The 14248-nt window shown below is 44.4% G+C and overlaps 1 protein-coding gene across 3 annotated transcripts in view; it reads right to left on the reverse strand.

Annotated features, from left to right (window-relative positions):
* The window catches only part of PIBF1 (progesterone immunomodulatory binding factor 1), a 188842-nt gene extending 174671 nt beyond the window's left edge, over positions 1 to 14171 (reverse strand). Inside the window, exons 1-4 of one of the 3 annotated variants that reach the window (XM_034758353.1) lie at positions 14002 to 14171; positions 11568 to 11870; positions 10073 to 10173; positions 6644 to 6842 (exon numbers count right to left, since the gene is read on the reverse strand). In XM_034758353.1, the coding sequence (XP_034614244.1) occupies positions 6644 to 6842; positions 10073 to 10173; positions 11568 to 11819 (552 nt within the window). In that variant the 5' untranslated portion in view covers positions 11820 to 11870; positions 14002 to 14171. Of the gene's footprint in view, positions 1 to 6643; positions 6843 to 10072; positions 10174 to 11567; positions 11871 to 13409; positions 13741 to 14001 lie in introns of those variants that run through there. The other 2 variants (XM_034758355.1, XM_034758354.1) reach the window with 2 other exon arrangements.
* Between the last annotated feature and the right edge of the window lie 77 nt (positions 14172 to 14248).

Raw genomic sequence — 14248 nt, forward strand, 5'->3', positions numbered from 1 at the left:
CCTTGTTTTTATTCTTTCCACACTAAGCATTCATACTAATTAGTTGCAACAGAGTAGAGTACCACAATAGTAGCTCTCTTACTCCATTTTATGTTCATTCAACCATTAAACACGCAACTAACATAAAGCAGTTGATGTGGCTCATGATCCTCACATATTCCCTTCATACTTCTAAAAATTATCTCACCAAGTTTAAAATCAACATTACCCCTTTCTCCTCCCACCACTTCTGAACAGAAATATTTTTATTCATCATGCCAGGGGAAGCCAAAGAGGATCAAAATCATAATCCCTGTCAGTCACACAATCGCCAACACTGCTAAAAGCACTACTTTGTAGATGTACAGATGGGATATGAATTATCCTCCATTTCCCTCTGCTGCAAGTGTGAGAGAAAGAAAGAGGAGGGCGACCAGTCACTGGGATGTTTATTGAAAGAAGTTCCAAAGTAAAATATTGACTCCCAAAATGTTGATGCTTACCTATTTAAATTTGAGAAAAGAAAGAAAAAGGGAAATTCAGCTACCAAAGAAATAAGAATTCCAGTGGTCTCTACTGTAGAATGAGCATTGTCAAGCATTTATAAGTAATTCTTCCAATCATCGTGATGAGATCTCTTTTTTCCAGCTTCTCATTTATAACAGGAACAAGATTAATCACATCCTGTAGTTTGTATTCTGACAAACACTTGCTTCTATGGTGAACGGCCTTACCAGTGATCCCGTTATAAAATTTATTTTCAAAGATTTCTTACAGCAGGCTTTAAAAGCCCTTACTGAAATGGCTTTAGCCTAAGTCAACTAGGCCTTTTTAAAAATCAAACAAAATATATTTTAAAAAATGCACAAATCTGCATATTATATATGTTTTTCTATATCAATATTCTTAGGATCGTAACTATGTGGTTTGAAAAAGCTGCAAATTAAATATAGAGAATGGTGGAATGCACTATTTGCTTATGCAGTGGCACACCATACGTATACATGCACACACACAGGTTGGCAACACAGTTATTTAACTATCCACCTTCAGTCAAACTTTATTTCTCCCCTACATTTTGAATGCTTTGAAAGAGATCATTTCATCTATCACCTTCGAAGTCCTGAAGTTCTTTATATATTATACATACACACACATTTTTTATATGTGAATATATTGTGACAGATCCAGACCAGTGGGGTACAGGAGTCTGGTAGAGGGCAAATATACTGGTCACTGGATGAGTAGTTTTCTGTTCCCTGAGTGACCAGAGCAGGTGCTGCACTAGAGTAATCAGGAATCTGCTAGAACCAATTGAGACAGGCAGGATAATTCAGACACCTGGAGCCAATTAAGAAACTGCTAGAATCAATTAGGACAGGCTAGCTAAGCAGGGCACCTGAATTTAAAAAGGAACTCACTTCAGTTTGTGATGTACATGCGAGGAGCTGGGAGCAAGAGGCACTAGGAGCAGAGAGTGAGAAGACATATTGCTGGAAGACTGAGGAGTACAAGCATTATCAAACACCAGGAGAAAGGTCCTGTGGTGAGGATAAAGAAGGTGTTGGGAGGAGGCCGTGGGAAAGTAGCCTAGGGAGTTGTAGCTGTCACGCAGCTGTCCCAAGAGGCACTCTAGACAGCTGCAGTCCACAGGGCCCTGGGCTGGAACCCGGAGTAGAGGGCGGGCCTGGGTTCCCCCCAAACCTCCCAACTCCTGATCAGACACAGGAGGAATTGACCTGGACTGTGGCTTCTACCAGAGGGGAAGGTCTCTGGGCTGTTTCCCAACCCACATGGTGGATCTGTGAAGCAAGCAAATCTGCTAATAAGCACAGGACCCACCACGGTAGAGGAGGAACTTTGTCACAATATATAAAATATGTGAATAGTTTTTTTTTTTTTTTAAACAATTCCAAAGTTGGACTTATATCTAATTATCAACCAAGAAGTGGGGATTAAAACATGCCTGTATTTTTATTTAAGTCCTCCATATGATGGTACATTATAGTGTCATTAGAGCCATTCCAGAGACCTACTGCATACTAGAACTGGCCTCCTTGGGTCAAGTAAGTCACATTTATTTATTATATTCCTTTTACCTTGTGAAGGTAAACAAGGCTAAATTCAAAAAGGAACTCAGACACTTAACTGCCACTTTGGCACCTAAATCTGAGACTCAGCCATGTCGCTAAAAGCTGCGTAGTGTAGACAAAGCCATAGGCAGCTACTGATATTCACAAAATTCCTGCTCAAATGCCTCCTAACCCCACAGGTGACTAAACTTGTTTGGCGCCTACATTTTTGCAAAAAAAGTTTCCTGGATACCAATGTTTCTGCCTTTAGGCGTGCACACTGCAGCCTCGCTTCAGGTGGCTGGCTGCCTAAGCCCCAGAGCAAGTCACAAACTGGGGGAAGATCAGCCGAAGAACGCCTAACTTGCATGTAGGACTCAATCCAGTAGGCATGCTCAGAGGCAGTCTCGCTCCACATGCAACAAGAGAAGAAGGAGGAGGCACTCCCTCATAACTTTTAGCCTAGTGGTTAGGGTACTCACCCAGGATGTGGTTCAGGCCAGCCCCCTGATGAGGAGAAAAACGGATTTGAACAGTAGTCTGCCACTTCTCAGGTGACTGCCCTAACCACTGGGTTATGAGATATTCTCATGTGAGGCTCCCTTAATCTCTACTCTTGAAACTGTTCCACTGTGTATAACTACTTAATCATTGAGACAGAGAGTGTGAGAATGACTTTAGCCTGGTAGGAAGGGCACTCACGTGGCAGGTGGGAAACATAAGAACGGCCGTACTGCGTCAGACCAAAGGTCCATCTAGCCCAGTATCCTGTCTACCAACATCAGAGGGGTAGCCATGTTAGTCTGAATCTGTAAAAAGCAACAGAGGGTCCTGTGGCACCTTTGAGACTATCAGAAGTATTGGGAGCATAAGCTTTCGTGGGTAAGAACCTCACTTCTTCAGATGCAAGTAATGGAAATCTCCTGCCTCGGAGATTTCCATTACTTGCATCTGAAGAAGTGAGGTTCTTACCCACGAAAGCTTATGCTCCCAATACTTCTGATAGTCTCAAAGGTGCCACAGGACCCTCTGTTGCTGTCTACCAACAGTGGCTAATACCAGGTGCCCCAGAGGCAGTGAACCTAACAGGTAATGATCAAGTGATCGCTCTCCTGCCATCCATCTCCACCCTCTGACAAACAGAGACGAGGGACACCATTCCTTACCTATCCTGGCTAGTAGGTAAGGAGTTCCACAAGTTGACTGTGTGCTGTATGAAGAAGAACTTCCTATTTGTTTTAAACCTGCTGCCTATTAATTTCATTTGGTAACCCCTAGTTCCTGTATTATGGGAATAAGTAAATAACTTTTCCTTATCTACTTTCTCCACATCACTCATGATTTTATATACCTCTATCATATCCCCCCTTAGTCTCCTCTTTTCCAAGCTGAAAAGTCCTAGCCTCTTTAATCTCTACTCATACCCTTTACAGAAACCATGTTGACTTTTGCACAACAATTTATGTTCTTCTACGTGTCTGACAATTTTATTCTTTACTATTGTTTTGACTACTTTGCCCGGTACCGATGTTAGACTTACCGGTCTGTAATTGCTGGGATCACCTCTAGAGCCCTTTTTAAATATTGGCGTTACATTAGCTATCTTCCAGGATTAGTCCCCCTGCTCCAACATCTATTTATTTATCCAAAATGCAACAGCTCAACAGGAGAGACTGAGGGAGCCCCACATTAGAATATTCCATAGCCCAGTCATTAGGGAACTCATGTGACAGGAGGCAGAGCACTGTTCAAATCCCTTCTCCTCATCAGGCAGAGGGGGCCTTGAACCTGCTGTCTCCCACACCCTGTGTGAGTACACTAACCACTGGGCTGAAAGTCTGTGTTTCTCGTTGTCCTCGACACAGCAATTTAGATGCATTTATATACTTTCCAAAATTTATTTTGCAGGGTTAAGGCAGGGGAAAGCCAACATAAAATTTTGAATGTCCAGGCTAGTTTCTGTGTTGGAAAAGCTACAAGATTCTCTTAAACTTCAGTTAGACTACTGTATTAGTCACAAAACTAATACAGTATTGTGGGGTTCCACAGTTACTGTGTTTCAGTTCCTTCTACATTAAATCTGCTCATTTTACAAGTATAAAGATGGTTTCGCTAGCTGCAGTCCAAGAAACTCAAGCTGCCACAAGCTGTGGGATACCAATTAAGACTGCATTTTTTCCTGTTCATATAATAAAAATTCTACATGACAAGTTCTACCCTTAGTTTATTCAAGTTCTGTGCAAACACAATGAAGACAATAGGATTTCACAGATGAAAGTGAGGAAATAATTTTGTTGACTCTTCATGAGGAACAGAAGTATGCAGAGATGACAAGAATAGCAAAATTTATATTTTAGTCACTAAAGCAAGCACATAATACTCAGTACACACATTTTTGAGCACACCGATGTAATTTATACATAGACACTTTTCAGAAGAAAAATGTAATTTAAGGTTTATGGGTTTTTTTCTCCTTGTTGACATTATGTGTCTGGAAATACAGATCTGCTGGTACTTCTGTCCTGTCTATACTTGATCCACAACAGGTGTCTATTACCTTTATAAAATTTTAGAAACTTCCACGCAATGTCATGAATAAATGGGACTTACCTGACCTGTAGTAAGGAGAACACATAATTGTAAAGTTCCTGAATTCTTTCAGAACTATTTGAAAATCATATTTAAAATGTTGGCTACATGCTCTGTGCAACAGCAAAATATCACTGTAGCACCACTGTAGTGGAAACAATGTTAACACTAACCAAAACAAAACATTCAAATCACTAACTAAAGCAGTGGTTTTCAGACTATTTGTATTGGTAACCCCTTTGTAGCAGGGTGGATACTCGCTCCTGCCCTGCAGGGCTTGAAACAGCCCAGGAGAGGGCCATGGCGGGGCAAGAAGCCTGGGCTGATTGGGGAAAGTAGGCTCAGCTGTGGCCATGCCCCAATCAGGCCCCGCTGGCCCCTATAAGAGGCTGTGAGTCAGAAGCCCACTAAGTCTCCCTTTGCTTGTAGAGGAAGAAGGGCCTGGCTGTAGGGACCTAAGCAAGACAGCTAGATTGGGAGCAGGGCTGGGGAAGGGCCAGGGGAGCTGGGAGCTCTGGCCTGGAAAGCCCCAAGCTGCAAGCCTGACTATAGGCTGAACAGGTGCAGGGTTGCAATGGGGCTGCCCATGGGTAGGCAGAGGCAGCAGGTCCAAACCCCTTTGCCTGTGATGAGTGGCTTATACTGCAGTCTGCCCCAGTGAATGGGGGCTAGATGGAGACTGGGCAGTCGCCAAGACTCAGGTGAAGTGGGAATAGTGGGTTGGGGTTCCCCTGGGAGGAGGAGACCCAGAACTGTGGGGGTACTGCCAGGGGGCAGCACCCAGTTAAAAGGGCACCAGGGTCCTGGGAGGGACACAGGGGGGCCAGCAGTGGCAGCGAGATACCGGCCTGAAGAGGGCGCTCTGGAGGCTGGATGCTAATTCCCGAGGACAACCAGCAGGAGGTGCTGCAGGGGTGAGTCCTGCACCGTTACACCTTTTGACACAGCAAGCCCCTAAGCATGACCCCCCTTATACATTAAAAACGGGGAGGGGGCATTTAATAGGAGCTGTCAGCCCCACAGAGCTGATAGCTCGTGACCCTGAGGGGTCACAACCACCAGTTTGAAAACCCCTGAGCTAATGTCTGCTATCTATATTAACCTATAAAATACTACAATTTAAACTTGATATCCTTTAGTTTAAAATCTAGGTAGAATAAACTTAACTAAAAAATACTGTCTGTTGTAAGCCTGGTATAGAAAATTTACCGCTAAGGTCTATATCATATAAGAATGGCCATACTGGGTCAGACCAATGGTCCATTTAGCCCAGTATCCTGCCTTCTGACCGTGGCCAATGACAGGTGCTTCAGAGGGAATGAACAGAATGGGCAATCATCAATGATACATCCCGTCATCCATTCCGAGCCTCTGGCAAACAAAGGCTAGGGACACTTAGAGCATGGTGTTCCATCCCTGCCCATCTTGGCTAATAGCCATTGATGGACCATCCTCCAGGAACTTATCTAGTTCTTTTTTTAACCCTGTTATAGTTTTGGCCTTCACAACATCCCCTGGCAGAGAGTTCCACAGTTCTTATGTTCTTACGGATCCAAGGAAAGATCCTTCATCTCTGCACTGTTTAGATTCTAATAGGGGCGGAATAACTGAACGAGAAGATGGATTGTTGTTCCAGGAAGTTTGTGTTTCAAACTCGTATACTCACCCTGTTCCTTCCTTTGCCACTTAACCTCCCTGCTGCCTATCATGCAAGTAAAACAAATCTCATCCAGTTCTCTCTTATAATTTCAACCTACTAGGCATTAAAGATTGGGTTTAAAAGGCTTCTTCTTTCCACTTGGATGCCACTTTTAATGACTGAATTATATAAGGAAGAGGTGGGGGTGGAACAATCTGAGTTTTAAAGGCTTCTCCCTGCTTTCTTCACAGGTACACTGAGTCAGAAAGATTGCATCAAGGTACTCATTAAAACCTTTACGAACAGGTTACTAAACCATGATGATTTCTATTCTGAATAGCAATACAGAACACAAAGTACTCACAGAAACATATTCAGGGATAGAAAGCTCATCTTCAGGAAGAGATTTCAATTTCTCATAATAATCTTCTGTCAACTCCAAGTCACGCAAGCTGCGACGAATATCTCCAGCCCGCTCCCTTAACTGATGATTTGTTTCTTCTAGTTGTTTTTGCCTCATTAAAATGGTTTCCATTTCCTGTTTCATTAGCTCTTGATGTTTTCTATGTAAATATATCAGAAAACGATAAGCATGTCTAAAGTATTTGTTTCCTAACTAATCAATCCTCACAATACTTGAGGTAGGCAAATTATTATCCTAATTTTACAGATGAGAACAAGAGTTCACAATTAATTTAATCCTACAAAAAACAAACAAACATCTTTAACTAGAATTAAGATTGCACAAGTATATTTCCTTTCAAATACAAACTGTAAGAAAGTAAGGCCCTGTCTACATTACCTTGCTTTTAGCGACATGGCTGTGCTGCCACAGCTGTGCTGCTAAAAGGCGCGCAGTGTAACTGCTGTTTGTCAGCAGGAGAAAGCTCTCCTGACGATAAAAAGACTTCCACCCCCTCCCTCCCCCAAGCAGCAGCAGCTTTGCGAGCAGGAGAGCGCTCCTGCCGACAAAGCGCTGTTCACATCGGCGCTTTTCATCAGTAAAACTTTTGTTGTTTAAACACCTCGAATGACAAAAGTTTTGCCGACAAAGTTCCAGTGTAGACAAAGCCTAAGACATCTCTAGTTAAAGCAATGTTAACATCCAAATAACTTCAATTCACACCTTATCATCTAAATATAATCACACTCACAGAGACCACCTCCACAACAGACGGCATGTCACTTCCAACATACAGCCATCATAATGCACTCACCAAGATTCCTAGAAATCACACTCAAACAAGGAACCTTAACTCCAATCTCCATGTTAATATGCTACCAATAGACATTTTAAAATGTTACTACCTAAAGTTAGGTAGGCTGATCATGAGTGACGAAGGATTATACGGCATTGGAAAACTCGTTGAATCCCTTAACTGTTCACTTCCAAACATTTGAACATTGAAAAGAGTTTGTTTGTTTGTATATGTTTTTGTAGGTTCAAAATTGTTGTAAAGAAAGCCTGCTTCTTTTGTATTTTGGTTGAACTCCACTGAAAAACACTTTCAATCTAAACTGTTCTTTCAGGAAGGTTTTTTGGTTGTTGTTTTTTTTTAGGGGGGGGGGGGGGGGCTACCCTGTTTGCTTTTTAAACAAGCACCCAAAAAGTTTTAATGGGGTTGTTGTACAAGGTTTCAGGATAAATCTTGATCCAGCATATTTTTTGAGGTTCACTAAAGCAAGGTTAGTCCACAAAAGGGATATGTTCTGAAGAAAGATAAGCGTAAGTTATTGATGGGCAGGATATTAGGGTAGTAGACTGAGGAGGATAGAAGAGAGAATGTTTTTCCACTTTGGATAAGCATCTAAGTCACTAAACTGTTTTAAGTCTCTGGGCCTAATAATTTATACAGTACATACCACTTTTTCATCTGTACAGATGCCAGAGCACTTGACAAAACTTAGATAAGCATAAGATGGCACAACTAAGCACACAATTGGAAGACATTTTTCCAAGAGCCACTGTGCTCTTATATCTGAGACCAGTTCTGCCACAAATTACCCCCGGGGGAATTCTGTGCTACTGCACACATGCATAATTAATGAGCTCCGCAGATTTCAATTTTTTTGCGCCGAAAACAGCTTCTGCCAAAACGTTGATGCAGTTTCACCTTTTGCCCACCAGAGGGCACTGTGGCGATAGAACAAAGCAGCAGCTCACAGCCAGATTAGGAAGAGAGCCTGCATTCATGACAGCTCCTGTGGCCAGGTCAGGAAACAGAGGGTATGGGGAGACAGACAGTGTAGGGTGCTGGGAGAGGTCAGACAGGGGTGCATAAGAGCAAGTGGGGGAGGACAGGCAGGGGCTGAATGGGAGTGGAGGCATAAAGCCACAGGGGGAGCTACAGAGACATAGGGGGAGGCGGTGAAGAGCTACATAGGGACAGGGGACTGGCTGGGTGAGAGCACAGACATAGATGCTGGGAACTAGGTGTGCTGCCGCACCCCCTGCCTTTAAGTAGTTTCTATTATATACAGGGTTTAGTTTGATTCAATGGCTCTCAGCACCCCCACTGTAAAAATTGTTCCAGCACCCCTGGGCACAGAGACACAAAGGGACAATGGGGGGGGGGCCCTACAGGGACATAGGTAGAGGGGAGTGGCTGGGTGACGGCACAGAGACACAGGGGGACAAGGGCAGATGTGCCTGACCGAATGGGAAAGGCTAGGGGTCAGCCAGGGTCTACATGGGGGAAGCTTCCTAACAATCCCTTCCCTCCCACCCACCCCAAAAAACCTGTTCTATACTTTTCCCACCCATACCCAACAACACTCCAAGTTCACACCCAGGTTTCTTCCCAGCAATTTGCTTCCCTCTCCCTCCGCTGCTCCATTACCCGACTCCCCCAAGCCTTTGCACTGCTTCTGAGGGGTGAGGAAATACGGTTCTGCATTCTAGTTTAAATGAATTATTACTCAAGAGTTCTGTATTAATATGCCTAGTAAGGAATCTATTTGTCAAAAAGCATTTCCTGAATCTTCTTTGTTGTCTGTATTGTTAGACATACTTGCTGACAGATATTTTGAAATAAATGACCAAAAATAATTGAAACTGGTGTGATTATATTGTGTTATTTTGACAAATAAAATATGCAGAATTTTGCAGAACTTTAAATTGTGCGCAAAATTTTTAATTTTTGGGTGCAGAATTCCACCAGAAGTAACATCTTCTACAGAAAGTCACAACTTCTGTGCTTGAGTTTGTGTATCTCCTGTTGTGTTGTGAGACTTCACTAAATAATATACCACACTTTACAATCCTTCTTAAGACCAGTCAGTAGAAGAAGTGAGAACAGAACTCCTTAATGAGGTATTTTGTCAATAGCACGTTACTAAATCTAGCTTTAGGTTCTAGACAATTTGTAACGTTGCAGAAGACTCAAGTCAAAATCAATATTTACCCAAACACTAGAAGCACTTCTGCTCAATGAGGGCTCTTTCAGGGCCAAAAGACAGTTTTCTCAACATCATTCCCTCCCATCTCCCCAAGGCATTCAGGATATAGAATTATTAAAAGAGAGTTGTAAATGTATTATTTTAAGTGGGGAAAGTATTCCTCTTACTCGAGCCCTTTGTTTTCAAAACAGCAGAGATTCTTACTTGTATTAAAGTTACAGTCAGCAAGTTACAGTTAGGAATTTTAAGTGAAGGGTTAGACTGGAAAGGCTTATACAACCTATAGTAAAGCTGCTCTTCCAGTAACCTACATCCTGTCATGTTTTATTCCCTACCACTGCATTTAGATCAATAATACATATTAATGCTGAAGTTGGTTTGTTTATTCTTGTACCTGGCATCTTCTTGCTGTAATGCCAACTGGTTGTCTAGTCGTAAAGATAACAGCTGCTTCTGGTGGATTGTATCATTAAGCTTCTCTTCTAGCTCTTCAATCTAAAAGCAATTAAAGATAAAAGAGAAAGATGGCTTACCTTGCTAACTTCTCCTGAAACATTTTCTAATCAAAGCGATACCCTATTCTATCTTTCACTAAAAGAATTAAGAAAAATAGCAGGGGCCTGAATTAGTCAGGAGACTGCTATTTTGATTGTTTTAAGAAAACCCCAAAATGTTCTAAAGAAACCTGCCAAAAGAAATTATACCTGTCCCAAAGAACCTACAAAGTAAAGCTCCAATTCTATAATTGGATTCACAAAGGCCGAGGCATCTGCTTGCTCAAATTTGATTGCAGGATTTGGCCTAAAGTCAATGTACAGACAAGTGCAAGTTATAATCAGATATCAACAGAAGAGATTGAGCCCTAGTTTACACTATGAACTTATGTCGGTATAACTACAGTTGCTCAGGGATGTGGAAAATCCACACCCCTGAGTGACGCAGCTATACTGAGCAAACTCCCTTCCAGGTCTCCCGTCAGCATAGGTAGCATCTTCATTAAGTGCTACAGGGACACACTTGTACAAGCGCAGCTGCACCATTGTAAGTGTAGACAAGTTCTAGGATAAAGGTAACAATAAAACTATACACTACTGTAGTAGGGCATTCCCCCTACCTCAGCTTTCCTCCCCACACTTCTTGTAAATGAGATGGGACAAGATATAGAATCTCTCACTTCTAAGTCAGTCCACATTTCCACAGACAAGCTGTTCTAATTTGAAGACCACTCAAAAGTCTACAATTCAGTGTTTCTCAACCTTTTCAGGCTAGTGATCCCTTAAGTCCCTTGCATTTACTACAGAAAAATAAAACATGTATCAGTGATAACCCTCTGTAGTGTGTCGGTGTGTTTGGAGAGGCTGCCAAAGAATTCTTTACTTTGAATGGTAAGAGTGCCTGGGGACTAGTATTTTCTTTGGTTTAGACTGTAATAAGCACAAGACCTAAAGTATTGTCACAAGAATTCCCAAGTTCTAACCCCAGCTCTGTTTTTACTAAAGATGTATCCTTGGAAAGTCAAATAATTCCTTCATGTCTCAATTTCCCCATCTTTTACCTTCTATAAAAAAAACAGGGAAGATATTTCCTACCCTACAGGAATATTATGGAAAATTAAAATTTGTACAGTACTCCGAAAGTGCTAAGAAGTATTAAGTCAAGAATGAAAGTGAACTCGTACCCCTAGAGATTTCTGCAGGGCTAATGCACATTGCAAGAGAAAGCTCACATTTTCACTTCTATACTGTATCCAACCTGATTTCAGCTAGAGCAACTGAAGTTGATTTATAAATTGAAGTTATTCAAGAACCATGAATGAGGAAGTACTTTTTTATACTTAAGCAGTTGTTCTGGAATAGGGCACACATATATACAATCAGATACTTTCTTACTTTGGTCAGATATTCCACTTTCAAGTTGTCAATCATTAAGTTTTTCTGAGATAACTCTATTTTCAGCAATTGTAGATTATGAAGCAATTCCTTCCGTTCAATCAGTTGCCTGGTGATTTTGGTGGTACCTTCTCTCTCTTCAGAAGAGGAAATGTCATCTGTTGGTACTGTAGTCTCTAAACTAATATCTTCAGACTCCAGGGAGCTGGAGATATTTGCTTTCTTGGTTTCCTTGGAGCCCTTCCGTGACATTTTTCTTTCTATTTGAAGACGTTTTTATGGTTATGATTTGATCTGAGTACCCTGTAGAGTGAAATGCAAAAGTCAGAACAGTTAAGAGGAAAGGTATTAAAACATTATGAAAACTATTAACCAACACTTTAGATTTCTTGCTCAGTGTTTGGCCTGTCCTTTCACCTGTAAGAGATGGTTGTAGGATGCTGTAAAATAAAATTTTCCCCCAGAACAGTTTCTGGGGCTTCCTACCTTCCACACTACTAATGGCCTTCTCTGCAGAAGGACATTCTAAGCCAGAGGTAGGCAAACTACGGCCCGCGGGACAGTCCTGCCAGGCCCTTGAGCTCCTGGCCAGGGAGGCTAGCTCCCGACCCCTCCCCTGTTGTTCCTCCTTCCCTGCAGCCACATGGTCACGCGGACAGCACTCTGGGCAGCGGGGCTGCAAGCTCCTGTGGAGCAGAGCAGCAGCATGTCTAGCTCCGGCCGGGCAGCAGCCGCCAGACATGTTGCTCTGATCGGCATGGTAAGCGGGTCAGGGGGTTGGATAAGGGGCGGGGTGTCCTGGAGGGCTGACAGGGAGCAGGGGGCAGTTGGATGGGGCGAAGGTTCGGGTGAGGGGTGCTCAGGGGACGGGGGTTGCATAAGCGTGGGGGCCCTAAGGGACCTGTCAGGGGGTGGGAGTGTGGATAGGGGTCAGGAGATGGGGAACATGGGGGATTGGATAGGGGTGGGGTCCCAGGGGGTCAGTCAGGGGGCAGGGGTGTGGATAGGGCTCAGGGCAGTCAGGGGACTGGGAGCACGGGGATTGGATAGGGGGTGGGATCCCAGGGGGGGTTAGGGACAGGGGGCTGGTTGGGGCAGGGGGCGTTGGAGGGGTAGGCAGTTCTGAGGGGGCAGGAAGTGGGAGGGGGTAGATAGGGGGTGGGGTCCAGGCTGTTTGGGGAGGCACAGCCTTCCCTACCCAGCCCTCCATGCAGTTTTACAACCCCAATGTGGCCCTGGGGCCAAAAAGTTTGCCCACCCCTGTTCTAAGCTCATCATTACCAATGGGTGGTGTCACTGTGCTGTTTGTACTGTCATCAGTACTAGTGTGAGCTACATATGTGGTTACCATAGTGAGATTTCACACTGCTCAGTCTCAATGTGGTGCCTGACCACTCATTAATCACATGCCTTCCACTGCCTATGCAGCACTGCAAAAAGACACTATGGGTCTCTGGTTCAGTTTCTCCCATGTTTCTCTCATTCAATCTCCCTCTTTACCAGAAGCATGGAACATAATATAGGGCAGAGATCCAAATGAGGGACATACTTATTAGTCATGCAGCAAACTTAAATGACATGGGAAAAATTCCTTCAGCATGAATAACTTTCTATCCCATATAGGTTCTTATACCATCCTCTCTACCATAGCATCTGAACGCCTCCCAGTAGTGCCTTAAGCAAACTGACCACACATCTGTCAAACGCGTTTTGTTCTCTCTATCAGCCTCTCTCCAGGAGGGAATTGTGCATCCCATACAGTGTTGGGAGGCAGTGGGGGAATGATATATACTTGACCCTGTGTTTATGTTAGGAAAGGAAGGTACAAAAACAGTGCCTTACACCTGCAGTGGGGAAGCTCCAGTCGGACCCTTACTTTAGAGTCTTCCTTGCATCCACAAAGCCGAGCTCGCTCTCCGCCACAGCCCGTGCTGTGCCATGCTCCTTCATCCCTAATGAGCAGACTGTTTAAACACAGAAGTGGGGGGTACCAGGCCACCATCCCTCAGACTGAGGGACAGTGGAGAGGCCTGAGTACAGGAGCAGGGTCACAGCAGTGGAACTGGAAGTCACCCCAGGGCAGTAGTGGCTCCTAGTCCCAATGAACACCAGGGGAGCCCAGCCTGCGCCATTCCGGACCCCACTCCGGTTTCCCTCCTGAATGACCTGGGGCACATCGCCTACTGGCCCTGACCCGCCCAAACTCCTGCGCGCAGCGAGGGCTGGTCATTTGAATGTGTGATAACGTATCTGCACATAGCCCCGCACAAACCACTACCGGGGCGAGCGGCAAAACGAGGCTGCCCCGTGAGAGCCCCCGGGGCAGATCCCCGCAGCGCGGGCAGGTACATTTCGGGGGGGGGGGGGAGATGCGCCCTCACACCAGCCCGGCGAGGCGGGAGAAGCCCCCGCAGCCACAATACCCCAGACTCACCTCCTACAATTACCGACCAACAGCCGCCCGCACCCACGCACCGCCCGCTGCGGCTCAGGCTTCACACCGGAAAGGGCGGAGCTGTTAGATGCCGTCACCAAGACAACGGCACTCGCGCTAAAACAAAAGACCTAAGGGGGCTGCGTCAACCGACCCGCTCTAGTCGCAATGCATGCTGGGACCCGCAATCCCATCCCGGCAGAGCTCACACTGCACAACTGGCAGCCGAAGTGTTTCCGACGCGTGC

This window comes from Trachemys scripta, chromosome 1 (genome assembly GCF_013100865.1).
Source record: "Trachemys scripta elegans isolate TJP31775 chromosome 1, CAS_Tse_1.0, whole genome shotgun sequence".
Lineage (NCBI taxonomy): Eukaryota > Metazoa > Chordata > Testudines > Emydidae > Trachemys > Trachemys scripta.